General features: G+C 42.2%; 1 protein-coding gene across 2 annotated transcripts; it reads left to right on the top strand.

Moving 5' to 3' along the window:
- The first annotated feature begins 199 nt into the window (after window positions 1–199).
- Window positions 200–6,047, top strand: JKAMP (JNK1/MAPK8 associated membrane protein). 2 transcript variants are annotated; one of them, XM_084287625.1, is made up of 7 exons: window positions 200–243; window positions 381–472; window positions 584–738; window positions 1,966–2,172; window positions 2,745–2,926; window positions 3,450–3,526; window positions 3,816–6,047. In XM_084287625.1, exons 1-7 carry the CDS (start codon window positions 231–233, stop codon window positions 4,032–4,034), a joined length of 945 nt encoding a protein of 314 aa, XP_084143751.1. In that variant the 5' UTR covers window positions 200–230; the 3' UTR covers window positions 4,035–6,047. The 2 variants fall into 2 exon arrangements, with proteins under 2 accessions (XP_084143751.1, XP_084143750.1); XM_084287624.1 differs by having other exon boundaries at window positions 584–765.
- The last annotated feature ends 9,043 nt before the right edge of the window (window positions 6,048–15,090 follow it).

The raw sequence follows: 15,090 nt of genomic DNA, 5'->3' as shown, positions 1-15,090 counted from the left end.
ACTTGGTTAGAGAACCCGCCCGCTGCGCTGTAGCCACGCCCGCGCTGATGTGGCCACGCCCACCGCCTGTAGCCACGCCCACGCTGGTGTGGACACGCCCACCGGGTGTAGCCTCGCCCACTACCGTGTCACCGTCCCCACCGCTGCGCTCGCTGGAGTGGGCGGGGCGTGGCCTCGCGGCGGAAAGGGAAGTGACGTAAAGCGGAAGGGGTCGTTGCTAGGGTACCGGGATGGTCGGCTCCGGTATGGACGGGGCTGCGCGGGGTGGGAAGGGCCGGGGTGGGCCCGAACCTAACCTAACGTCGTGTAATGTAATGTAATGTAATGTAATGTAATGTAATGTAATTTATCGTGCCGTAACGCCCGTGCTCTCCCCGCAGCCGTCGCCATCCACCCCGCCTGCCTGGGGCTGTACTGCGGCCGCACCGTCCTGGCCGTCAACGGCTCCCTGGAGACCTACGGGGACTGCGGGGTAGGTGCGGGGTCTCCCAGCTCGCTTCCCTTGGTCCTCTCGGCCGCCCCCGGCGGGTGCAGCGCCTCGTGGTTGGGCTCTGCTGTGACCCCCGTGCTGTGCTTCCCGCAGGTGTGCCCCAGGGGCCAGCGGACCGACGAGAACAAAATCTGCCGGGAATGCGTGGGGTCTCCCGACCGCTATGACTGGCTGTACCTCGGCTTCATGGCCATGCTGCCCTTGGTCCTGCACTGGTTCTTCATTGAGTGGTATTCAGGAAAAAAGAGGTTAGCATCCCCCTCCTTCAAAAAAAGGTATTTACAAAAACGTACTAACCACAAGTGTAGTCTGAGATGCTGAACTGATCTGTCTAGCACCACACCTGTTGGCTGAGCCGATGCAGCAGCACGGAAGCCCTGGGCAGTTGGTTGATGTTTTTATTTACAGCAGTCATCTTGGCCCTTCCCACCCATCTCAGCCTGCAGAGAAACCCACATAAGGTTTCCCCGTGGCAGGCCATAGCGGTGCCTCGTGTCAGCCCCTCCCCATGAGACTGACCCGCCACCTGCGGAGGCCCTAAGAAAGAATGTTTTTGACTTTTCTCTTTAGGAATGTGTATGGCAGGTTTTGGTCCTGACAGCACTGCTGATGTACCTTAACTTCAGTGGGGTGCATCAAGAAAATTCTGTAAGAACAGGGATTTAAAATCACGGCTCCATGTGGCCATCAGGAGCTTGGCTGCAGTTTTTTAAAGAAGTAATGTTTCTCAAGTGTACTAAACACTGAAAACAAGGGCCTGAGAGAGCTTAATGCCTGGTTATGTGCCATCTTTACCAATGATTTTCAGCGGTGAAAGCTTTGTCTGTATTGTGTGTCACAATATTATCTGTGCTGGGATGTGTGGTGCCTTATTCTCACTGAGGCTTTCTTTGAGACTGCAGCACCATGAGTGTTGATATCCTGGCAGGGTGTTCATGCCTGTGCTGCGTGTACGTGTAAGCATCCCTGGGCTGGGCACGGGGGAGCTGTGCTGCTGCAGGAGGGAATAGCTCAGCTCTGTGGAGTATCAGACATGATGAGGACGGCTGTGTTTTATTGTAGCCTTGGCTGTTTGCTTTTTGTGCTTGTAGTCTGATGCCACCTTGTGCTTTCCTGGAGGGCAACTCCTGCTTCCAGCATTCCTGCATCAATATACCTAGGAGAATACTTCTTGTGATGGTTTGATCTTACTTTCTACTACCCATACTACAGCAGGGTTTGGTGTAAGAAGCTGGAATGGTTCCCAGTTATTTTACGCATTAAATCATTTTGGATCCTATGAATGAATTTTCACACTCAGCTTAAAATACTTGTTTTTTCTTATTCAGGCAGAATATTGTTATTATTTGTCCTGTCCTTGGTCACAGTGAGTCACAACCCCGCAGAAGTCTGTCCAGTACACACCTACACCTTTTGGTCAGCCTTTAGATTTACTTGAATGGTATAAAACAGAAGTAAATTTCTCACCTTCGCAGCTCCAGCGCGCTGCTGCAGCACATCACCGCCCTGTTCGAGTGCAGCGTTGCGGCGATTGTTACGCTGCTCGTCAGTGACCCCGTTGGCTCCCTGCACATCCGATCCTGCAAGGTGAAGAAGCTTTCGGACTGGTACACGATGCTCTACAACCCGAGCCCCGATTACATCACCACAGTGCACTGCACCCACGAAGCCGTCTATCCCCTGTGAGTGGAAAGGTTTTTGTCCTCAGAGCTGTTTCTTCCTTCTGTACGTGTTTGTTTCTGCCCACGCCTCTTCTCAAAGTGGCAGAAATTGTTCCCATGTACCCAGCTTGGACCAATGAGTATGAAAACCCCTGAAGTCTTTTTGTTCATTGAGCTGTTTTTTTGTGTGAAACACCAACATTTAATGATTTTGTGAATCTAGTGTCTTTTCCCGTGTCTTCCTTGTGCTGCATCCTCAACATGCAGCAGGGAAGCTCAACAGATAAGTATTTCAGAGAGCATTTTGTGATCTGTTCCTTCTTGCCACCAAAGAAGGTGACACAGTCTAGGACATGGAGCTATGAAGCATAAATCTTCATTTTTTCCCCATCTGCTGCATCTTGACACTTTCCCCTAGCAAGTCTGTCCATCGTTGTGTCTCTGTGTCCCCCTCCTGTCACATCCTTTGGCTGTAAATTCTGTAGGTTTGTCCCTACCTAACAAATTTCCTGGTTCTGAGTTGAGCCTGTAGGATGAGATAACTGTACGTTTTAAAGAATTCGTTATTTAAATTCTCATTCTGTTTTTTGCAGGTACACCATCGTGTTCATATATTATGCCTTCTGCCTTGTGCTCATGATGCTACTCCGCCCTCTGCTGGTGAAGAAGATTGCCTGTGGCTTAGGAAAGTCCGATCGATTTAAAAGCATTTACGCAGCACTTTACTTCTTCCCTGTCCTCACGGTGCTCCAGGCGGTTGGAGGAGGCCTGCTCTGTGAGTTCTGTCCTAATAACGCTAATAAACGTACCCATAAACACAGTAACAAATGGCTTAGGGGAGGGAGAGAAGGGACGTGATGCTTCTTGCTTTGTGGATGAGGATTTTGTTAAGGTTTCTGCAGGTTGTGAGGAGCCTGAGCTGAACAGGGGGCTGGTTAGTAGCCCTGTCCTAACCAGGCTCTGAGCAGCACTGCCTCATCTTTGCGTGTGCTGCTAGAGGCTGCCCCTTTCCCAAAAAGGCACAGAGTTGGGTATGAGAGGAAGTTAATTCAGGAGTTTATTCCACTTTCTGCTAAGGTAGAGTACATCTGATTTCAGAAATTAATTCAAGTTTGGGGAGCTCACCTGATCTTTGATTTAGCTTGAATTTGGGATCCTAAGATGGAAGCATTGACTAGTTCTGTTTGGCTGAGCCTTCCTGCTTACACGTTTGACAGTAGGTGTGCTGTGGTAGCTTAGTGGCCTCCAGTCTCCCCTGAATGTATAATGATGCATTTTTCCTTAATGTTTGCCTTTAGATTACGCCTTCCCATACATCATACTGGTGTTGTCCTTGGTTACATTGGCTGTGTACATGTCTGCTTCTGAAGTGGAGGTAGGTGAACATGTTTTCTGTATCGAAACTCATAACAAAATACTTGAATGAGCTGAGACTGCATTGTCTCAGCAGTGTTTTATGTATTGAAGCATCTTCCTTTATGACTTCCTCTTAGCTGGAGGAAGCTCCTGTGAGACTTCCCCCTTGTGGCCTACTGAGAAACTGTGCTATGTGCTGGAAAGGCTTCAATCCCCGAGGCTTTGTGCAGTGTCTCTGTGCACTACCTATAACGTGCCTTAAACATCAGGTACAGCGCGCTAACAGAAGGTTGTGTTCATTTTGCCAGTCTTTCAAGGACCTCCTTGTCAGGAAGAAAAGGCTGGTTGTCCTCGTCAGCCACTGGCTGCTCCATGCCTACGGCATCATCTCCATTTCCAAACTGGACAAGCTCGAGCAGGACCTGCCGCTGCTTGCCCTCGTCCCTGCGCCTGCCCTCTTCTACGTGCTGACAGCCAAGTACACGGAGCCCTCACGCATACTCTCAGAGGCGGGGAATGGACATTAGGAAGATCCTGTGCCAACAGCGCTGTCCTACAACGACGTGGAGTAAGCAAGTGTAGTGCTTGGTACGCATTTGAAAACTTCTGGGTTAGAAGCAGCCATTTGTGTACAAGACTTCTGGGTGAAACATTTCTGAGACTGTATAATATTAAAAAGCTGCACTTTGTATTCTTCGCAAATATCTAGTATAGATCAAAGGGAATGTCTGTATTTATTGCTGTGAATTTGCATAAAAAGCTTCTGACATTCTAGTACAGAGTTTTGCTTGTATATGTTTATTTCCTATTACAATATTTTAGGTGGTGTTTAGAAGAACAATAGTTTATTTTTCAACAGAGTTTCAATGAAACAAACCGAGCTCAGATAAAACATGGAGCACTTGTACATCAAACAACAGCGCTTGAATGAAACAGAGCACTTGGTTTTCTCATCATGCATTCTAGCTTCTGTCTTCCATGAGGGGAAAGAGACTTTCAGATAGCTGAAGGTAAGCACTGGAATTGTGCTCAAGGTGTCTTTTTTTTGTGATGGAAGCATCTCCTCATTTCTTCACTGTACTTTATTCTGACTTCTAGGAGAAAGAAAACAAAATGCACTGTGAAGTTCTCCATAGTTTATGTTCTGTGTACTGGTTTAGGTATGGAGACCTCCTCTGGAAATGATTAAACAGTAGCATTTCTCCCACTAAAGCCCTTTTATTATATCCTGGCTATAAATTCCTATCTAGAATCAGGTTAAAGATTTTCTTTTCCTAGTAGTTTACACCTGTTGTCAGCAAAGCACTTGCTGCAGGTCAGGCTGTGAGCCAGGGTAACTACAAATGGATGGAGCCTTCTCCCCTTCTCCACGTCTTTTACAAGACATCTTCCCCTTATGAGAATGCTTCATGCCTGTTAATCCATTTATTGTCTGTGTGTGTTGTATGGGAATACACCCAAAGCACATTCACAGTATATTAATCACAAACTACTTTGTGCTGTAGTGGGCCCAGAAGGAGCAGAGCAGCACTGAAGGACTGAACGTTGAAGGAAGAGGTCTAGGGAGATTTTTCTTGATTTTTCTTAACAACAAGTTGTTGGCCGCAGTAGCAGAAATACTGCATGTTTCCATACTTTACTGTAGCAGGAATACCTTTTCTAGTCGATTACCTGCTGGCTCAGTGGAAAAGGACAGAGCCTGAGAGCTCAGGGGTTCTGTGGGTGCTCTCAAGGCTTCCTCAAGGTGTCGTGCTGCTCTATTCAAGAGCCTTTCTCCAGAGGTTTAATTACATCTGATACAAATTTCCTGATAACTTTGTTCTGTGCATTGCCAGTTGACAGGTTTGCTGCTTCTAAAAATAGCGTGCAAACAAACCACATCTTGTATGCAGGAGTAAGGGATTATTTAGGGATTAAGGAAATAACTGATCTCCTTAAGGAAATCAAATTCTATCTATGCTGCTACATAGAAAATACAGTTTGCAGCCATACAAACATAAAGGAGAGAACTAGAAGTATGTTCTTAAAGTCCATATGTTAAGATACCAGGTACATAACTGACAGATTCATAGGTGTGTTTTTCTTTAAAATGTCCTAAAGACAGTTTTTTGTCTAGTTTTACATGGTTCCCACATCAGTACACACGCAGAAAGCGTGTGAGCAGCCAGTGCAGCAATAGACAGGAAAAGCTTTCTGCAGAGGTGCAGGCCTGAGGACTGTATGCTTCTATGTGCGTTTCCACATACAGACTACATATGTTAGCTTTAAAAGTTGGGCCATGTATTTTTAAAAAGAAAAGTAATGATGACTCCGAGGTAACATTAGCTGTACTAATGAGTACATCTTTTGATCGGGCTAGAGAATCGTGTACTAATTTTAAAGCCTGGAGAATCAGGGACTTATTAAAAGCAGAGTTTATAGGAGGCCTGTGAACCATGCATGGCATTACCCAACACTGACCTTCCTTCTGGCCTCAGGGGTTTTAGCCTTCAGCAAAACCTGGAATGTAAAATGCAAATTAAAAGCTTTTTTTTTTAATCCTCTTCTCTCAGTATAATTAAAAAAAAAAAAAAGTAATGACAGTCAAGGAGTTCAACAGATGCAGCTAAATAAATACTTGCAGTTTTGAATGATTGAGCAACGTTTCTGTAGGCTCCTTATGAAGAAACCTGCCCTGCATGTTTCACCCACAAAATAATACTGACATTGGCCTTCAGATGAACCGGGGGACTCCTACTATATGTTCACCATCCTCCGCCCCCCTCTGCCTGGCTTCCTTCCAGGGAGATTCCCTTCCTCTATAAATTCCCCCCTTCCTGGCTTCCTGTCATATAACCCAGACCCAATTACTTCAAAGCATCCTGAGTGCTGCAGCCCTTCCGATTTACAATATTCGGTACCAAGGCAATGTCATACAGTGACAAACCTGCAACTCATTACAAACGAGGCCTCTATGAACCAACAAGGAGAGCAGAAATCTACAGGATTCAAGTTAAAATGAGGACCTGAAGCAAGCAATTTGGCGTGTATGCGTCTAGGGCCCCTGTGTAATAACACCACCGCACACCTCTGCTATACTGCAGTATAGAATGGCATGCATTTAAATGGAAACAGCAGTACAAATTGCCCACAGGTAAAATTCTAGACAACACAAACATTAATTAACCATGTATTCCTACAGTGGTAACCACACAACAACAAGCTGCAGGAGTTCGAGTTTGTTAGTTTTATTTATCCTTTGTGGAAAAGCAAACGTAATTCTGGAAAGATCAGTGATGCTCAGACAATTTTACAGCCCCCTCACTGTGGTTATCACAAGCCTTTAGAAAGAGGAAATTAATATCCAGGCTGTGTGATAAAGCATGGCTAGTTCTTCTAACAAAAAAAAAATGCACTAACTGTTCCACTAAATCTGAATCTACAGCAGACTGAGCTGATTTAACACAGCTGTACTACTTGTATTTTGTCACAGGCTATTAAGAATTAACATATTTAACAGAACTCCTCTGGGACTGAAAACAAATTAGGGGAAAAAGTTTGGTGTATCTTACAGTGATCATCCATTCTAGATTTTTTTTCAAACAGAGAATCCAGTCCTTCCAGGTTATTTTGTAGCCTGCTATTAATATCACCAATCTTCTCCTCTCGATGTTGAATTTTTGTTGCTAGGGCTGTCACTGCATTCAGAATTTCCTGCTCGTTCTCCAGAAATTCCTGTAATGACATGGGATAAAACTCCTTTTTTCTCAAAGTGAAAAAACAACAACAGAAACAACAAACAAAAGCACAAACCACAGCATGCTGAGAAAGTTATGTTATCTTCTTTTCTCACAGCTTGACTAGCCACCAGATCACCATTTTCAAAGGAAATTTTTCAATAATGATCCAATCCTGAAGGAAAGGAGGAAGGAAAGAAGGGAGGAAAGGAGGAAAATTTGCCTTTCTAATGGAAGAACTTGTGAAAAACTTTCTTACATGATAGTTTGGTTTAATTCCTGTTGGAAATTTTCAATTGCCAAATTTCAAGGCCATTTCCAATTGGAAAAACATTACAAGGTTGTTGATCAGCAGGTAGAAGCAAGAATGCTAGCAGATACAGGGAGACTGCACAGTTTAAGAAAGGATCAAAAAGACAAGCAAAAAGGAACAGTATCAGGAAAAATATATATATAGTGTTAGAAACCATGGGTTTAATACTTTGCCCCCTATGAGTTCAAAAATTGCAGTGCCCTATTTGCAACATGAAATCATTTTTACATCACAAGTGAAACATATTTATGCAAAATAGTGTGATAGAAAATTGAAATTCACCTTTTGAATAAAGCTGTCCTCTGACCATGCCTTCAGAAGAAGATCTACAACAGAGTCAACAGTTAAACTACGGTAAGACAAAGACTTAAAGATATTATTTAAAAATATTACTTTTTGTTTTGACATAGTTATTAACACATTACCATGAAGCACTGCTAGGTCATTCAGAATTTTGACTGTTGCTGACTTGTGGTTTTCTGCTTCAGAATTCATTGCAAAAATATCTTCTTTCATCTGCAGATTGCACTGTAAAAAAATAATTACAACTGAGTACTTGCCACAGTTTACAACTTTTCTAAATAACTTCCAATCAGTTTCACTGTTTCTAAAGAGGCCAGCAAGAATAAACTGATGTTTAACTTACAGAAATACGAAGGCTAACATATTCCTCTGGACATGCTTTCTTTCAACAATAGCATCCATTTCATCTTGTTGATTAAATTTTAACAGTTGTCAAAATCACTACAAGCCAACTATGTCTGTGCTACCAAATGAAACGGGCTATGATGCTGAAAACAGACAGAACAGCACAGGTCACATCCAAACTGGGACTCTTTCTTCCTTTCTTCCCCAAAATCAGGTCGACTCATTCACATTGGATCAATACTGGCACTCAGCTTGTGCTGTCCCAGGTTTGGCTGAAATGTGTTAGCCCAGACACAATAAACAGCGCTTCCTGGTGCGATACAGGCATCAGAAAAACCTTCTCAGCTTCTGTTAGCGAATGGAACATAAGGAGAGGGAGATTTGTAGCATAACCAGGGGGTCTGAGTGAAGCCTTTTAGCCCAGGAGGATATAATCAGAGCCACAGAGTCACTGGTACCCAACATCTGCAGTGCTGGCATGCACAGATTCACTACTGGCAGCAGTAGAGCTCTCTGCTCGCAGGCACCAAACAGTGCAGAGAAGTTACATCAGCTCAGAAATTCAGTCAACGTGGCTGTGCAAATGTGGGTTCAAATCTGGATGGCAGCCTGAAAACAGCTGGCAATAAGAGCACTTTTACAATCCTTCCTGTATTTTACGGGGAAGGAGACTCTACTACACTGATAGCCCAGGGTCTGAAAGGTATACAAAATACTTTCAAAAGCATGTATTCCAAACAAAACAGGCCTATTCTACATCTCACTTTCATCTCATGTGGCAGGAAGGCTTTTTCCTACAATCCCTGACTGAAGGCAGCAGATATATGATATTGATTACGCCTTGCACTTGGATATTCCTCTTTGTTTCCTTCCGAAGTAAACACAGATCTACGCATTCCTTTACAAGACAGAGTTTGCCCTGTGGTTTTTGTATTTCATCGTCTTCTGTGGATAGTTCTCTGTGAAATTGAGCAAAGAACTTCATATTGGGAATGAACACTGTTAAGCTTCAATATACTCACTGATTTGAATCTGCAGTTCTCCGTGTTCACAATGTCAAGTTTTCTATTGATCTCATAGATGTCTCTTTCCAGCAACTTCATACTCTCTGTGTGATTCTTCAGCTGACTAACTGCAGCATCACGCGTGATCCGCAGCTTATTTCTTAGCTCCAGCTGCAAATAACAAAATCTTCACTGCTACCTGACCTTTATACAGGATTTTTGTACTTAAAGTGAAAAGAGTTTCTACTGCATGGCACCTTTCATTTAAGATTTTCAGAGTAACATCTGAGACAGGAATCTGTACTCTCTTACCAATGAGGAGGAAGAGACACAGAGAGGGCAAGCGACTGCTCATGGTCCACAAGAAAGGAACCAGCACGAAGTGACCTTCCTGCTGTAAGGCCACCCAATGACAGAAGCATCACATTACTGTCACTGGATGTTCAGGTGTACACAAATGTTGTTGTGCTTCACTATTCTAATATGGTTGGAGAAAGAGGTCTCCCTTCTCTGAACAGAGACAGTATCTGTGGTCACGTAGCTTCTGTGGAACAGTCATCAGAGAGATTTACCCATTACCAGGCCACTTGGGCATGGATCCTACAATCCTGAGCAACTTCAAAACAGAGCCCTTTATGTGGTTTATCAAGTTTCTCTCGTGCCCTTCAGTAACTAAAAACATTTAAATTCTCTCCATTAACACCAGAAGATGCAACTACATTCCTTTTCCACCTGAAAGTGGCATTCTGTCAGAGAAACAGGACGCAGAAACAATCTGACTGTTACCTAGGATGTACAGTCCACCTGAAGCAAGTTCTGGCCAGGCTGCCTGATGCCCACAACCCTAGACAAATGGCCCTGCTACACATTGAGACTGGTTGTGCATGTGCTGTAAAAATGGCCAGTGAGAGCTCTGCAGGTCTGATGTGCACCGTGGTACTGTGCTCAGACTCATCATCTGTACAGCTCTGAAGGTGGCTGACAGGCAGATTCACTGTGCAAGCTTTGTGGGGACACTGGGGACAGTAGAGCCACCATGCCTCAGACATTTTGAGCTGTATGCAACTATCCCCACAACAACAGAAGTTTCTCTCTCCTTACACTGGTGCTGCTTGAATGCCTGAAGGCAGAAATGAGGAAAGGTAAAGAGGCAACGATACAGGAAGATTTTTCAAATATGAGTTACTGAAGTGGTGGAAAGTCCTGCCCCAGCAGTGAGCAAGCATCTGAATAGAAGCAAGTTCACAAACCTGGTCTCAGCTCAACAGCTTCCTTTTGGCCTGTTCATGTGCCTAGGGAATGCAAACTCAAGCTTAAGGCCAGCATGATACAAATGCTGGGCCACAGCATTTGTATGCTGAGGTCTGAGGCATCCACCAGATAGGAACAGGGCAAGGCACAGCCCCAGAAGGAAGGAAGGCACAACAAAGGAAGGCACAGCCCCAGCCTGTCTTCCCATCTCCATGGGTGCCTGTTGGGATTAAAAAACTGCTGGTGGAAATTTTACAGAATTAGTAGTTAAGTTTTAAGCTGTTACCATGTCCTCCTTGAGCTTCCTAGTAGTCTTGATTGACTGCTGAATGGCTCTTTTGATTCTTACCTCTTCATCTTTCTTTTCTACAAAGCAGGGAAAGGGTTTTTAAGACAGAATAATGACTGAACATTAAAGTCAAACTCTTATAAAGAAAACTAGGTTCTATCAGCGAGTGAGTTGTTTGACTGGTCTGGCATTTCAAAATACTTCATATTTATGTTATAGCCATGTCTATGGATTCTAGTTGTTGCCAGGAGCTCGGTTTGTATTTGTTTCATAGTTCACTTGAGCTACAGGCAGACAAAGGGGTATGACATGCTGTTTTCAGAAAAGAGAAAACCCAGCCATGTAGAGGAGCTACTTAACACTTACCTAAAAATGATTTATTCAGTTCTTCATATTTTGTATACTTCTCTTCTTTTTCTTTCTGGGTTTCTTCCAAGGTTAGCCTGCTTACGTTTAATTCTTGTTCTTTTTTAAGCAGATTTTCAGTTGCAGTTTTGATGTCATTCTTTAATGAAAGTAAATATTAATCAATAATCTTTCTAAGCAGCATTTAATGCATAAATAATTTAATGTAACCAAGGGGGAAAAGAAAAAAAAAACACAGAGAAAGGAATACTGGAAGCGATCCCAAGAGGTCATCTTAGTCCATCTCTCTGCTCTCCAGCAGAATCAATTAGACCTAAGTACCTATGACAGATGTTTGACTTGTCCTTAAAAACCCTAGTGGTAGAGATATCGAGTCTCAGACAATTGATTCCAGGATTTTGCAATTTGTGCTGTCAGTGTTTTCTTAGGCCCTAATTTTTTCTTCAGTTAAATCTGCTCTGTTGCCTGCTATTTGTCTCAACAAGTGGACAAGAAGTTTGTCATCTTGCTATCAATTTTTATTTAGTTGGCAGATACCGTCTTATCTTAGATTTACTTATTTTAAATGGAAAAACTGCACACTTTTTCAACTTTTTTTTTTCTTTTTTCCCCTGATCATCTTTGTTGAACTCCCCTTGGATCTCCAAGTAATCTACATCTTCTTTTAAATTAGGTGATCAATACCAGATGATGTGTTCCACCTGTGTCCTACCAAAACTGTCTGGAGCTTCAAACTTTCATTACATGCCATGCCAGTCTATATGCCACTTCGTAGAGACCAGTTGGATATTTCTCTTTTTCATTACTACACATCTGTGCTGACTTACGTTCAACTTGTCAGCCTTAGTCCTATTTATCACTGCTAGGCTTGAAGACCTTCCCAGTGATGAATTTGTACAGAACTATTTCCACCTAAACATACAAATGCACATTTTTTTATCATAACTTTTTCTCTTTGCCTTCGTTTTGTTCCCCTACATTACTTCCTTGATTTGCTAAAATAATTCTGAATTCTAGTTCTGTCCTGCAGAGGGTGCTCCCACTCTTATCGAGTCTGTCCTCTGCAGATGCGATAAGCATTCTCTCAGCCCTATCACCTGAATCATTAAGGAAAATAGAGATTAATTCCAGTCTGAGAGAAAACTCCCTCAAACTAACTGAGACCATTATTCTGTTTGGTCAGTAACTGATGGGTAACTATTATCTAGGACGATTTTTCCAACCGCTTTTGTACCCAGCATTCTTCAGCCCTGAGAAGTGACAACTGAGGGGACGTACAATGAAAGGTGTGTAAAATCACGTCTTTGCTGGAGAAGATGAGAAGACAGCAGCTATTCACTGCTTCTCACAACAGAAAACTGCAAGATGATGATAAACGTTTAAGACGGCAGGTTTAAAACTGAAGAGTTTTTTTTATATTATTAAACAAATTATATGTTGTTGTGGAGGATAAATGTATACGTGAGCTAAAACTATCAATCAGTGACAGAAGAATATTACCCTGAAGATCGAGCATAGCATAAAATCCCATCAAAAGCTATTACATGCAGATACCATCTCCATCTGAAGAAGTTCCTGACACTTCATTTGTCAGAGAGATACTACAGAAAAAGAGCTGTTCTATATTTGACTGTTCTTACTTTTTCATTTCTTTTCTAAGCAGCACTACTGTTCACTGCAGAAGACAGGCTCCTTATAGATCAACTTTGTGTGTTACCCAGCACGGCTATTCTGGGAACTGAAGATAATTTGAGCTTCACCTGTTCTTGATGTGCAGTTAAACCATGAACAGCACTGAAATGGCTTCAGCAACTTAACTACCTGAAAGTGAATTTTGTCAGACTTGGGTGATCTGAACACATCTGAGTTCTCTCGGTACACTTGCTAACTGGTTCCTTCCCTATCCTAGCCTGTGGTATTACCTTTCTGATACTAGCATTATTTACATTAAATGGCATTGGTTATACTAGGCAATTGATTCTGCTAACCCATAAATGAAGCAAAACAAATGCAACTTTTTTTTTTTTTCCTTTTACCGCCAATATGGAGTGCTTTCATGTTATTTCACACGTGCTTTCCTGGCAGCATTTAATTCTGCAGCTTAACATATCTCATGTTTCTTCATGCACAACCATAAGCCTATTTTTTTAATCATATTAATATTTGCTAAAGATAAATGTAATGATGATGCTCCTGAATCTGAGGCATCTGTATATGGGAATCTCTCGGCATAGTGGAATCTCATCTTGGTTAGGGCAAAAGGATTGCAAGTCAGGAGTTGAGTTATTTTTCAGTAGAAAAATACATCTATTCTCTTTTGCTGCAATAGGTATAAACAAGGAAAGGGAGAACAGGAACATCCTATACAGACAGAAGGACTTGAAGAACCATGTTAAGAGAAAGACAAGATGATACACAAGAAATAAAGCCATACTAGAAATTAAATTGGGCCCAGGATGTGAAATAACATCAGGACACTGAACTTTTTTATTAACACGACATTCATGTCAAATGCTGCACTACATGTTTTTGGTCCCTGTGAGACTCTGAAGTCAGGAAAATCATATCCAGTTGTGTGATCAAAGAGTAGAAATATCAGAAAAATCTCAAAGTATAGATGTTTGGATATACTCATAAGTTTTGGTGGTGTTTTGTTGTTGTTGTTGTTTTTTTTAATGGACTGTAGCAGAAGAATGGATAAAAAGAATGCAAAAAAAAAAAAAAGTACGGAGGAGAACAGACAAAATGGAAATGGCACCCTTAGAGTATTAAGAAGGCAGAGAAAGAAAGGTGATCTAAGCCTCATTTCTACAGAGTACTTTGACACCATGCATCACCATGATGCTCCTGACAGAGCAGAATAAATCAGCAAAGGATCTGTCATTACTCTTATAATGGAAAATATTCCCTTTACACAGACTGCCTCCATGAGACAACAGTCAAGCAATCATTTTACAAGTGCAAGAAAATGCTGAAAGCATTTATAAAGGAATTTATTCCCCAAAAGGAAAATATGGAAGAAAACAAAGCAGCTACAATTGCTTCATCAAAATGGTAGGAAATGAAAGCATAGCAGGAAAAAAAAAAAAAAAAAAAAGTTAAAAAAAGGAGAAAATGGTAGAGCATATCATTGAATGAAAATAATAGTTACAATTATTCCAAACCTGCCTTATCCAGGTCAGGAAGGAAGGACAACCCTCTGATAATGTTTTCCTCAACACTGTATTAGATGTAGGAAAAACTCTTTTAGTATGGATTATATTAAAGAAAAGACAGAATGGGAGTCAATGTATTTAGCAATGACTTTGTATATTCTGAATAGTTCAACTGCCAGAAAGAGTGGGAGAATGAATCCGGCACAACTATTTACATATCAGTGACAATCTCAGGCCTGTTTTTTAGGAAAGCTTCAGTAACAACATGGACCGAACTGTCTTGGGTGATGTGGAATCATAACCTCTCCACCAGATAAACAACGAAAATCCCCGAGGCCTTCTCTAAATATACCTTTGTCACGTAAGATATATAAATACATTCCTGGCATCAGGTTTATCCTATTTCAAATCACACTGTTGACCAGGAGTCAGACAGTTTCCCTGGGGACAGAGCATATGCTGCATAGCAAAGATCGGAGAAGCACTTGAAATTTCTGAAAGCTCTGCATAGTTCATGTTCAGCATTTCCATGCCCTACTTTCTTGGGAAAGAAAGCTCATCAGTGTTTTAAAGAAGACCAACAGTAAGTAGCCTTGGGTTATGTATTGCACACCACCAATCACTCCAAGAGATTTACAACAACAATAATTCAGAGTAGAATTTGAACAAAAGTCTAAAACCAAGCTGTTGTATTTCCATGAATGTTAGCCTGTTTACCCAAAAATGACAGAACAAATTCTACATTAACAACTTACACATCGGGTAGCTCACAATAAAGCTAAACTGGATGCATTTCATGACTGAATTGGTCCTGCACATATATTTATTTCAAAATGGGAAG

The sequence above is a fragment of the Netta rufina genome (genome assembly GCF_964035555.1).
Source record: "Netta rufina genome assembly, chromosome: 5".
NCBI lineage: Eukaryota > Metazoa > Chordata > Aves > Anseriformes > Anatidae > Netta > Netta rufina.
This window is presented reverse-complemented; position numbering and strand designations above follow the sequence as displayed.